The sequence below is a fragment of the Musa acuminata genome, chromosome BXJ1-6 (assembly GCF_036884655.1).
Source record: "Musa acuminata AAA Group cultivar baxijiao chromosome BXJ1-6, Cavendish_Baxijiao_AAA, whole genome shotgun sequence".
NCBI lineage: Eukaryota > Viridiplantae > Streptophyta > Magnoliopsida > Zingiberales > Musaceae > Musa > Musa acuminata.
The window spans coordinates 40,995,435-41,007,096 of record NC_088332.1 but is presented as its reverse complement, the minus strand read 5'-3'; the positions used below and the strand labels follow the sequence as shown (position 1 = coordinate 41,007,096).

Below are 11,662 nucleotides of genomic sequence, written 5' to 3'. Positions count from 1 at the left end.
CTGATTCACCTGTAGCCAAATGATACTGTAATGCAAACTTCAACATTGTCCTTTGATCTTTCCAACTGATCTCTTAATGGGTCTTCCACAGCTGCCACCACATTCAAGTGCAGGCCTCAATGGAACCTATGCCTCAGCATCAGCAGCAGCAGCAGGGATCCGATAGAAGACAAAAATGTGACATGCAATTGCAAGTCATTAATTACCATGTCAAACATATTTAACAGATAGAGATTTGCATTACTATATCATTAAGACTACTGATGTTATTTTCATTTTATGTCATCATTCATTCTAGACAAAATCTTGCTCCAATCAACAAGAAGCATGATATAAATTATGTTGTTACATCAGACTTGTTTTACTTGACTAACAACTATATTTCTTTAGGTCTGTGTTCCTTGTATCCTCCTCCTTTCTCTCCATACATCTTCCTTTTACCACATGTAGACAACTTTCTCTCGTCTGCAGCAACCCTAATAGCTACTCTTGTTGTGTTTTAGAGTACTACTGCATGCTGTTTTAGAGTACTCTTGTTGGGTTGGCCTTATTTTTTATCACATTATGGTTGATTTTGCAAACCTTGGATTTGCTTCCTAACTCTCTCTTATAGTTGTTTGATGGGAAAGACCCAATATGGGTTATAATGATGATTCTTACGATCAAGAAGGCAAGAATGATATCAGCTTTTTGATCTGAGATGCTAATAATGATAGCTGTTTGATTGTAGGTTGTAATTTTATGAAGCAGTCACAGTTAGAGAGGAGGAACTTTACAGTGTAAATTTTGAAAGATCAAATAGGGCTGTTTTGACTAATGATTTTTTTCTCTAGTTTTTTTTTTTTCTTTTTTCATTGAGATGTTAAGGTTGACTTTTGTAATTACAGATTTTAAAATTAATATAGTTCTCTCTATTTCTGGAAAAAAGTAAAAAAGAGTGCTATTGCATGGGTTGAAGAAACTGTCTACAGCAAGCTTAGCTCATTCTTGGGCTGACACTTTGCTCCTACTGTACAAAAGCCAACCTATCTTAAGTAAACAAACTACACAAAACCCAGTCAACCCATTGTTATTACTATCATCTAATACATGCACATCAAAGCCTTCTCTCTCTCTCTCTCTCTCTACACACACACACACATATATATATATATATATATATATATATATATATATATATATATATATGAATATATATGTATATATATGTATATATATATACATATATATGTATATATATGTATATATATATACATATATATACATATATATATATATATATATATGTATATGTGTGTGTAGAGAGAGAGAAAAGGCTTTGATGAGCATGTATTAGATGATGATAGTGATAACATGTTGGTGATATTATAAATAGAATATTATATGTATATTATAATAATATATACATAAAATATTGCTTCCATCCCCTCCCCAAGGGCACAAAACCACTGGTCTCTCCTCCACTTGGAAGAATAGTTTTGTTTTTGTTGAACCTGGAATCTTGTCTCTTGTCAAATGCCAGTGAACAGTGTGACAATTGATTAATGAATTGGGTCTTTGTGTGTGCATATAATGAGTTCAACTGGTACCATGTTTCATGCCAACTCAGGTTCCAATCATATAATATGGATGCCACCTCTTCCCCTGACCTGCTGCCCAGTGTGACACCAACAATTGGCAGGCCTCCCTCAGGCTTAAACAACACACTCTGGATAGTATATTATGTGCATCCTACCATCCATCAAAATATTAAGATATATATTCCTGTCCCCTCTCTCTCTCTCTCTCTCTCTAATACTAGACATGAATTTAGAATGTGAATATGAAAATAATTAAAATAATAGGATATATAGCTTTTTTTTTTTTAATGATATGTATCACTGTTAATTGGAGTTTTCCACTGATTAAGTAGACAATAACTACTAGCTGTATTTAATCATATGATATATATATCTATAATATTTTTTGTTTGTGATAGGGAGAAGTTTACCCCAATCACAACTGTCATATTGACTTCAATTTGTTTGATTCAGCCAACTATAAAGCATATTGATTTTTTATTATCAAAGATAGTACTGTTCATTAATGATTTTAATTTTCATCTCAATTCTAACTTAATATTAAAGGATCTTTAAATGTCTCATTCAAGATCTAGGCATCTTAACTATCTTCTTAATTATCTCGAATGTCTTATGCATACATCATCTGATTGACTTAAATATCATCGACATCTATCATATTAGTTATATATATATATATGTGTGGGGGTAATAACGAGGGCATCATCAAATTATAGGGAGCTAATCATCACCCTCAACTCCCCACCAAACCCACTTTATGGAGGCATATGGAAAGCTAGACAGCCTCACATTACATGTGACACCCCCTCACCTTTAAGGCTTTGGCTTTCAGTGTGATGATGACGAGGTTGGAGCTTTATAATTAGATCCTTTGCTTGCTTTGATGTGATTGGCCAGGATTTGGGTCCCCACTGGGGACCACACATTATTTTCTAATCTATATTAAAGTTACAATTTTTTTTTCTAAAATATAAATTATATCAATCATCTTTCTCATTTTATTTGTTTTGTTTTTTTCAGAGGCAATTTGTAAAGCCGTCATAATTAAATTAGGAAAGGCTCCTCTTCCACTTTTGCCCTTGAGAGTCTCGCGAATTGACCATCAGGGATTGGGCTCGATCCGATGAGATCAGGACCGTTGACGGGCAGATGGATTCCCCACGCCGTCTAGCCATCGTTAAAAGATCAGCGAAAGGCCGGTCCCGGTGCTCACGTGGCGGCTCCCCGGTGGCCCTTCTGGAACGAGGAAAGGCGGTGGCGTTCTCGTTATTTGGGTGCCAGAAGAGGGGTGTTTTGGAAAACCGAGACTGTGTGGTGTTCCCTCGGAGCAGGATAAAAGACGGGGAATTGATGGAATCCGGACTGAGCGCATCGATATTGGAGGGGAGGAGACCGTCTGATGAGACGGGTGTACGATGGACGGAGAGGATACTTACGCGGGATCGCGATAGGGAAACGGGAAACAGCATTTTCCCGTGTAGGGTTTCGTAGAGACAGCAAGTAAAAGAAAGGAACAAAAAAGGAAAAGAAATGAGGAAAACAACTGTCGCTCTCTTCGTTAAAGCCGGAGTGGTTCCTTGACACCCGCCTCTTCTTCGTCCGCGCATTTGCTCGTATTATTCTCCGCCTCCTTCGTGGTGATGTATAGGATTCGTCCTCGGCTTCTCGGTTGCGGTGGCGTCGTCGTTCTCGCGTCTTGGTGAAGATCCCTCGATCGGTTCGCGCGGTAGAGCTGAACCTGCCAAGCTTGAATTTGGCGGAAACCTCCATTTTGGGAGTGTCCGAAGGTTTATTGCTCGGTTTGGTTTGGATTTTGGATTTTCCGTGGTGTTCCGGAGAGGCGGATTGGTTTCAAGTTTGGAAATTGCGGTAGATTCCTTTTTCTCTCTTCTCTCAGCGTTGGCGTTTGGATGATTTGATCTGATTGTAATTGTGTCAGTTTTTTTACTTTCTCTTTATGTGTGCACAGAAAAGATTTCTGGTTGGATTTGGGTTCTCGCTGAGAACATTGGAATCTTATGCTCAAGGAGTGGAGCAAATTACACGTTTTTTGTCACTTTGGTTTTTCGTTGCCTCAGATCTGTGCTAACGGTGGAAAATTATCGCCAAAGGCGGCGCCTTTCTGGTGCAGCGCTTGCGGTGAATCCGGAGGTGGTGAAAAGAGGGCGCCTTTACGCCTCCAACGGCCGTTAAAGAACGAAGCTCCGTCCGTTTCGAAGGGTGGCAGGGAGAAAAAAAGCAGGGGGCGTCGCCCGAGGCCCTTCTGCTAGAGTTTCTCTGTCACGAGGAGCAAAAGCGTCAATTTTGCAGAGGGGTCAGAGGAAGGAGTTCAGATGCTCTTTTAGCTGTCGCATCTTTTCCGAAGCAATCGAGGACCCGCTGGCCTTTTGCTAGGGCGTCTGTTCGAGGGAAGAACTTATGGTGCTGCTTCAGAGTTAATGCGGTAATCAGGAGGGCTTTTATTAGTATGTAAGCTGCTTTTCAGAACTCGGAACTGCAGAGCCAACTGTTCTTGTTGTTTTCTTCTGTAAAGTCCAGCGTTCTTATAATTTCCTTGAGAAATTTCAGTCAGTTGTTATGGCTTCGGCACCACCAAACAGTTCATCCGCAAGGCTCGGTTCAGGTTACCGTTATTTTCTCTTTTTAGTTTGATGTAACAGAGCTAAAGTTTTTGTTCTCATGCTTGATGTTCTTTCCCTTTTCTTCTTCATTTTTTTTTCTTATTGATATGTGGTCTTTTCGCTTGACTAGATCTTTTTTTAGATAATTATGACAGTAAATAATAATTTCAAGTTATACCCAATGAGTAAACTGGCTTTGAATCCCTTGAAAATTTCATCATCTTTTTTTGCTGTAAGGGATTTTTTGTAGCTTTTGGATGTTTTTTCCTTCTTCTTTCATATGCCTAATTTTGTAGACATTCCTTGTGTTGGATGCTCACCTACTTCTCGCCGCCGTTAGGGTCACTCTGGTTCTTGATAAATGTGGTCAACGAACCTATTTAGGCTTTCTTTTGCCTCATTTTTGACAATCCCTCCTGCATCAAAGATTTTTTTATTTCCTAATTAAAGAAAAAATATATTCTCATTTTAAGACAGGTAGTTTACTTCTAATTTATCATCTTATTAACCACTAAGATGCTGAGTTATCATTATTATAAGTTGTTCCTGACAACTGGTGGAAATTTTCTATATCTAGGGCCCTGTGGAGATGTCTTGTACCAGGAACTATGGAAAGCTTGTGCAGGGTCTTTGGTTACTCTACCTCGTGAAAAAGAAAGGGTTTATTACTTTCCCCAAGGCCATATGGAGCAGGTACTAAGAAGATTTTGGTGTAGTTAATTCTATATCTATTTGATTATCTGCTTCATATAGCAAGAGACATTACCGTGGTCAATTTTTTCCTGCTTGTGATTTGTTGATCCTTTGTGTTGATCTACATTTGCATGCTTTAGAATATATCAACTTCTTACTTATTATTGATATCACTTGTCAGCTGCTAGTGATGTAGCCCCTCTAATCCTTGTTTGGGACAACAGAGTTGATTGATAGATCCATTATACTTGAAACATGTTACCTTATTTTCATTGTGGTTTATGAGTCAAATTATTTCGTTAAAGTGGCCTACTTCGCAAAAGATAAAATAACTGGAGATAGATGCACATATTTAATCTAATTTCTTTTTGTGTTGACTTATAGCTTGAAGCATCAACAAATCAAGAGCTTGACCAGCAAATGCCTTTGTTTGATCTTCCATCAAAGATCTTATGCAGGGTTGTCCATGTTGAACTCCGGGTAAATTACTTCCAAGCTAGATTTTGTTCTCTTTTGTCTTTCTTCATGCTTAATTTACCCATGGAGGGAATGGTGTTTTATTGTTTTATATGCTTTTCTAGGCTGAACCAGATACAGATGAAGTATATGCGCAGATTACATTGCAACCTGAAGTAAATGTGAGTCTTTCTTGATTTATCTATTACTCGTAGATCCTGCTGTAGTCTATGTTAGAAAATCTCAGATGCTGTCCTTATAAAGATGCTTTGCAAAGGTAGTGTATTGTAAAAAAAAAAAAAATCAGAACCTAGTTATTCTTTGCTTTGTACTGTGATTTTATCGTGAGAAAAAACAGGGGTTTGTGTTTCTAGTAATTTTATGACCTTAGAGTGATCATATTAACTAACTGGTAGCTTTCCTTCGTGTCAACTTGCTGTTGGTTCTTGATTTCATTTTATGCTGCTTTAATTATATTTTCAAGCATAATTTATATTTTTTTCTGCTGTCTTCTTTTTTCTTTTTATTTTCTTATATTTAATTAGCAAGATGAAGTTACCAGCCCAGATTCACCACTGGCTGAGCCCGAAAGGTGCAATGTCCGTTCCTTCTGTAAGACTCTAACTGCATCAGACACAAGCACTCATGGGGGTTTCTCAGTTCTTAGAAGGCATGCAGATGAGTGCCTTCCTTCACTGGTCAGTTGCTATTTTGAAATTTGAATTCCTATTTCCATTCATCATATCTAGCTGCTAACTTGAATTTGCAATTTGATACTTCTTTTCACTTTCTCTTGATTTTGTCCACTGGTACTTTTCTTGTTTGTTTAGGATATGTCCCAGAACCCACCTTGGCAAGAATTGGTTGCCAAAGATCTTCATGGGAATGAATGGCATTTTCGTCACATTTTTCGAGGTTTGTATATATCTTGTCAGATTGTGATAAGATGCTGTCTTCTGCTTTGTTGCTCGACATTACACTTAAGTCAAAAGTTTTCTTCTGTCATCTGAATTCCAATCTAGAACTTCCGGAATCAGAGAAATGTTGGTGTTGAAAGTTACTATACTTCAATGCACCATTTCTCTGATTACCTCACTACTTGTCTATAGGAGAATTTGTCTATCCCAGTATGCCTTTCCAGCAATGATTGCTACTATCCTTACCTTTTGGTTGTCTGGATATGCTAATGGCTTTTGGTAGTCTCTCTTTATTAATGCTTAGCATTTGTTTAGATAGTTGTTTGTATTTGTAAAATAGACGTTGTCATCTTTTCTCACAACAAGCAGGACTCAATAGTGAAATATGTTAATTTGAGTTTCAAATTCTCTTTCAGGACAGCCCAGGCGCCATCTGCTCACTACTGGTTGGAGTGTCTTTGTTAGCTCAAAGAAATTGGTAGCTGGTGATGTATTTAACTTTCTCAGGTCATGGTTACTTTGTTGGAATTTATTTATCTATCATTTATCTTCCAAGAAATATGTCATGCTTATTGTGGACCTTGGATAATTTGCTTTTGTCATGAGAAATGATAATGAAATACTTGTATGTGTGTACATGGCAGAGGTGAGAATGATGAGCTGCGAGTCGGTGTGAGAAGGCTTATGAGGCAGCCAAATAACATGCCATCGTCAGTCATATCCAGTCATAGCATGCATCTTGGAGTTCTGGCTACTGCATCTCATGCTATTGCTACTGGGACTCTTTTTTCTGTTTTCTACAAACCAAGGTTAGTCTCTTCTTTAGATTTTTACTATTATCTACTTATTAGTTTCTTTCATGTTTCCTCAGTTTCTCTATCTACTATGAGTTCATAATGTATGTAGTGTATTGTTTGTTTTTATTTTTTGGATTACAGCTCTAGGTTTAGAAAGATGCTTGGTTCTCCAACTTCTTTATGCAACTTATTTGTTTTTCATTAAGAAGGAAATATTTACTTCACTGAGCTGGAAATGTTTCAATATTTCAATAGGTATTTTGATGAGAATAGAAACCTTAAATATTACATTGGTTTTTTATTTCTATGTTTTAGTTTATCTGGTTATTGCTGGATATCTAATGCTCCATGCTTATGTAAGATACTAGGAGTTTGCTTTATATATCTATCCAAATTCACAAATTTTTACTGAGAACTAAAAACATAATTATAAGTATTGTTCATGTTTTAGGACAAGTCGATCGGACTTCATCATAAGCGTCAACAAGTATCTTGAAGCCAAGAATTATAAATTCTCTGTTGGGATGAGATTTAATATGAGATTTGAAGGTGATGAAGCTCCAGAAAAAAGGTGCTCTTGGTCGTGTGTAATGGGCATAAAATAAAATATATTATGCTGTAAATTTTGTGGTTAACCGGGTACTATTATCCATTTTTACAGGTTCAGTGGCACTATTGTTGGTGTGGACACAACATCTCAATGGGCAGGGTCAGAATGGAGAACTTTAAAGGTAGGGAGTTCCTGCTATGAGCTGATGAGATTTATGCCAGGTGGAAATTATAAATCAGCATTGTTTTGTATCAGTGATTTTCACTTTACGAGTCACTAGATGTTTTTCTCTGTGTTATGAGGTGTGGTTTGACTTTTATTTTTAGGTTCAATGGGATGAACCTTCGTGTATCCGGCGTCCAGACACAGTTTCTCCGTGGGAATTGGAACCACTTCTTGCAGCTGCTCCTCCAACCTTTCAACCAGTGCAGAGAAACAAACGTACACGACCATCAGCTGCACCGGCTGTATCATCAGATCTTACCCCAGCATTTGGTATTGATTTTCTCCACATCTTTATCCTTTAGTAACATTTTTTACAAGGTAGTTGGAACTCCTCAGTTTGTTTATTATCTCATTCTTTTCAAGATTTTTCTAAACAAGATAGATTCATCACTAATTCCACGTTAGACCTTCCCATGGACTGCAAATATCTATTATTTGGCTATTTTGTTATAGATATGTAACACTATTGTCCCCATAATGCAGTGCCCTTTCGAGTCCAGTGTTGTAAGTTACACATATTACTAGATTCTTTATTGGTATATTGTACTGGTATCAAAGAATATAAATGGGTGGTTTTAATGATTTTTGTGATATTAGGCTTCTTATTGAACATGTTGCACTATCTCACCTTTTTATATATTCTTCTCCTACAAGTTTCTGTATCTCCATGTTGTCACCTTGCTGAATTGGACATTTGGGTGGGCTTTTACATCAAATTCTAGTTTTGATGTCTGTGCAAAGCTGCTGTAGTGTAGAGAGTTAGTGCTGTTTAAGATTACTTCAATAGTTGGGCTGTGCATCTTACAGATTCCCATCTCAAGCTCAAGCACACTTCGAGTCTACAGGAAAGTATTCAATAGGGATACTGACAGAAGAAATTGTGTGGAAAACTGAAAGCTAGTCTTTTGGTTTAGTGTAGAAACTAGAAACTATATCTGCTTTTGGGATTCAACATATCCTGGTTTTATTTTCATATGATTCCTTTTCTTTAAGAAAAGAAAAGTGAACCTGCTACCCTTTTCAATTGACAATCTGTAAATTGAAATACAAGAGTTCAATAAGAGTTAAGAGTTCAAAGGTTAAAAATACAAGATACCAGCAATTCCTTCAGTTATGGTGTTGATGATACATGCTTGATCTTTTTACATAAATTAAAAACTGTATATTATAGTCTTCTAGCGATATCATTAATTGAGGTGATCCCACATCATTTGAAAAATCATGAAATGATTATGTTTTACGTATTTACTTTGGTACTTCTTTTAGTCTTTCTCCTCAAAATTTTATCACTAGTCCTTATGCTATCACATTTCTGTCTTGTTGCAGGTTTATGGAAATCCACCGCTGAGAGTACCCAAAATTTTTCATTTTCTGGGTTGCAGGGAGGAAAAGAACTGTGTGCACCATCCTGCCCCACATCTGTGTTCCCATCAGCATCAAAGCCTGAGTCAATTGAATTTAATGGAAATAATGGACCATCAGCTATTAATGGCGCCATGTACTGGCCATTCAGGACAGAACCTCAAACTGATTCCTTGATGGCAGACATAAATAAAGAACAAAGTGAAAAGAAGCAGGAAACTAGCACAGGCTGCTGGCTGTTTGGAATTCAGCTAGTTGAGAGCTCTGCAGTAGGGGAACTCTCTCCACTGACTACCAATTCTTGTGTTGGAGAGGAACAAGCAGTAACATCGTTGGATGTGGAATCAGATCAACAATCTCAACCATCAAACATCAACAGGTCTGATGCCCTCGCTGTCAGCAGTGAGCCGGAGAAGTCATGCTTAAGGTCAACCCAAGAGTGTCAAAGTAGACAATTGAGGAGCTGCACCAAGGTCATAAGAACTTGCTTTTTCTCTCTCATTTGCTGCTCCTATGATCGGTACAACTTCACTAGTATAAAACCTTAAAATAGTTCTCTAAAATAGTTCTCTAGATATAGATGCTAGCAGTAGATAACTTATGTTAAAAGAATGTATGATGCTTGAGAGGTGGCTTAATCGTCTCTTTTTCTGCAGGTTCACATGCAAGGAATGGCAGTTGGGAGGGCAGTGGATCTGACTAGATTTTATGGATATGATGAGCTTCTTCAGAAGCTGGAAGAGATGTTTAATATTGAGGGAGAGCTCTACGGTGCAGCAAAAAAGTGGGAGGTCATCTACACAGATGATGAGGATGACATAATGATGGTTGGTGATGACCCATGGCAGTAAGGCTCTAAATCCATTTCCTTGAACTAAATTATGCAAAAGCTGCTCGAAAAAGAATTATTCAATTATCGATCTGTTACAAATTAGTTTATCTATGCTGGTGTCATATTAATTTCGATTTGGTTTCATGCATTTGCAGTGAGTTCTGCAGCATGGTGAGAAAAATATACATCTACACTTGTGAGGAGGCCAAAAGGCTGACTCCCAGGGTGAAGCTTCCGGCTGTTGGCAAGGTCATCAGGCCTTTGCCCAAGAAAGCCTCTTGTGATGCTGATGCAACCGAAAACAGCTCGAAAGATCAGGCTCTGGTTGCTGATTAGGGTTGCTGACACTAGAAGGTAGTGCATGTTGTGTTCTTTGTGGTAGGCCGGCCAGCCAGCCGGCTTTGTGTGCGTACGTAGACCGTCTTTGTTCTTTCCGAAGCTGCTCGACCAAGGCAACAGCTAACGATGGAGGAGCAGTTCATAATTAGGTGGTCGTAGCAGGAAATATGAAAACCCAGGTGATCGGCACCCAAAACCGGCTCCTGTCAGATCTTGGTGGAGATGGGAAAGGAAGTTGGATAGAGGATGATGGAAGTCACTACCGTCTTCTTTTCCATGCCATCAAATAGAACTTGTACATATCTTCTCCACTGTGATACTTACATTGTTGCTTTGTCCAATCTGTCAAGCAAGTTTCTTCCCTCAAGTACGTGCATTGTTTGTTTTCCTTGTGTTATGACTTCCACTCCATATGTTACCTCACATGAAACTTTCATCGGTTAGGAACATGCACCATAATAAATAGAGAACTTGTTTGCCTTATCTATTAACATGTATCTCTTGTTGCATAAAGCTGCCATTATATATGATATGTTCTCCATGCTTCTCGAGTCGTAAGCTTATATCATCAGAAAGAAATCATCTCCATTTGTGATCCTTGGAAATCAGCATGCAGCATTGGCCACCGGGCATCGACAGGTTGGGCGCGAGAGGCTGCCGACATGGAGATCTGTGGAGTGGTTCACGTGTTGCACTGTAGGTTCACATGCAACGCGCTTGTTGCTGTCCCCTCCGGTCAAATGGGCTTGTGAGAACCGAAAGGAAGACGAGAAGGTCAAGGGGAGGTAATTACTTTCTCTCACTAGCCAACATTATCAATTTGTCAGAGTCAAAATTGGGAGTCGAGTTGGATCTTCTTTTGATGTGTTCGTTTGGTTTGTCAAGTGAAAATAAATGCCTTAAGAGGACATTTATTTTATTAGTTTTGTTGGGAATGCTAAAATCACAGATCTCCAATTTGCAATCTATAAAGAAAACTAGAGTGCAATTTTGCCATCCAGATTAGAAAGTTCATTTATACAAGTCTAAACAGACATAATATTAAAAATAACAAAGAACTCTTTCAATCAAGATTATAAGCAAATAAAGAACTGTGTTTTGTAGAGGTTGTCGACAAATGTTAGTGGTTGACTACTGAAAGGGGAGATCTATGCAACTAAGTCGGGTCGGATCGTGTGGAAATACGTAGGAAGAACCTGCGAAGGTTGACTTGAAAATAAAGATCCGACCCGCATGGCTTATCAATTGGGTCGGGTCAGGTTGGTTAAACCAGGTCGGTTCGATTCGATC

At 38.2% G+C, this 11,662-nt stretch overlaps 1 protein-coding gene across 4 annotated transcripts; it reads left to right on the top strand.

Annotated features, from left to right (window-relative positions):
- The first annotated feature begins 3,152 nt into the window (after window positions 1-3,152).
- On the top strand, window positions 3,153-10,859 carry LOC103989374 (auxin response factor 7). Of its 4 annotated transcripts, XM_065188843.1 has the most exons (16): window positions 3,153-3,449; window positions 3,550-4,023; window positions 4,114-4,203; window positions 4,779-4,894; window positions 5,279-5,374; window positions 5,476-5,532; window positions 5,896-6,048; window positions 6,181-6,265; window positions 6,684-6,774; window positions 6,912-7,076; window positions 7,516-7,635; window positions 7,726-7,795; window positions 7,941-8,109; window positions 9,166-9,674; window positions 9,858-10,048; window positions 10,189-10,859. In XM_065188843.1, exons 3-16 carry the CDS (start codon window positions 4,158-4,160, stop codon window positions 10,367-10,369), a joined length of 2,049 nt encoding a protein of 682 aa, XP_065044915.1. In that variant the 5' UTR covers window positions 3,153-3,449; window positions 3,550-4,023; window positions 4,114-4,157; the 3' UTR covers window positions 10,370-10,859. The 4 variants fall into 4 exon arrangements, with proteins under 4 accessions (XP_065044915.1, XP_065044917.1, XP_065044916.1 ...); XM_065188845.1 differs by having other exon boundaries at window positions 3,154-3,449; window positions 3,692-4,203; XM_065188844.1 differs by having other exon boundaries at window positions 3,154-3,449; window positions 3,659-4,203.
- The last annotated feature ends 803 nt before the right edge of the window (window positions 10,860-11,662 follow it).

Excerpts from the sequence above, each read along its gene's own strand:
- LOC103989374 (XM_065188843.1), top strand. The coding sequence starts at position 4,158 with ATGGCTTCGGCACCACCAAACAGTTCATCCGCAAGGCTCGGTTCAG. Across the intron at positions 7,796-7,940 it reads CAGAATGGAGAACTTTAAAG|GTTCAATGGGATGAACCTTC; the intron begins GTAGGGAGTTCC and ends TTTTATTTTTAG. Across the intron at positions 8,110-9,165 it reads AGATCTTACCCCAGCATTTG|GTTTATGGAAATCCACCGCT; the intron begins GTATTGATTTTC and ends GTCTTGTTGCAG.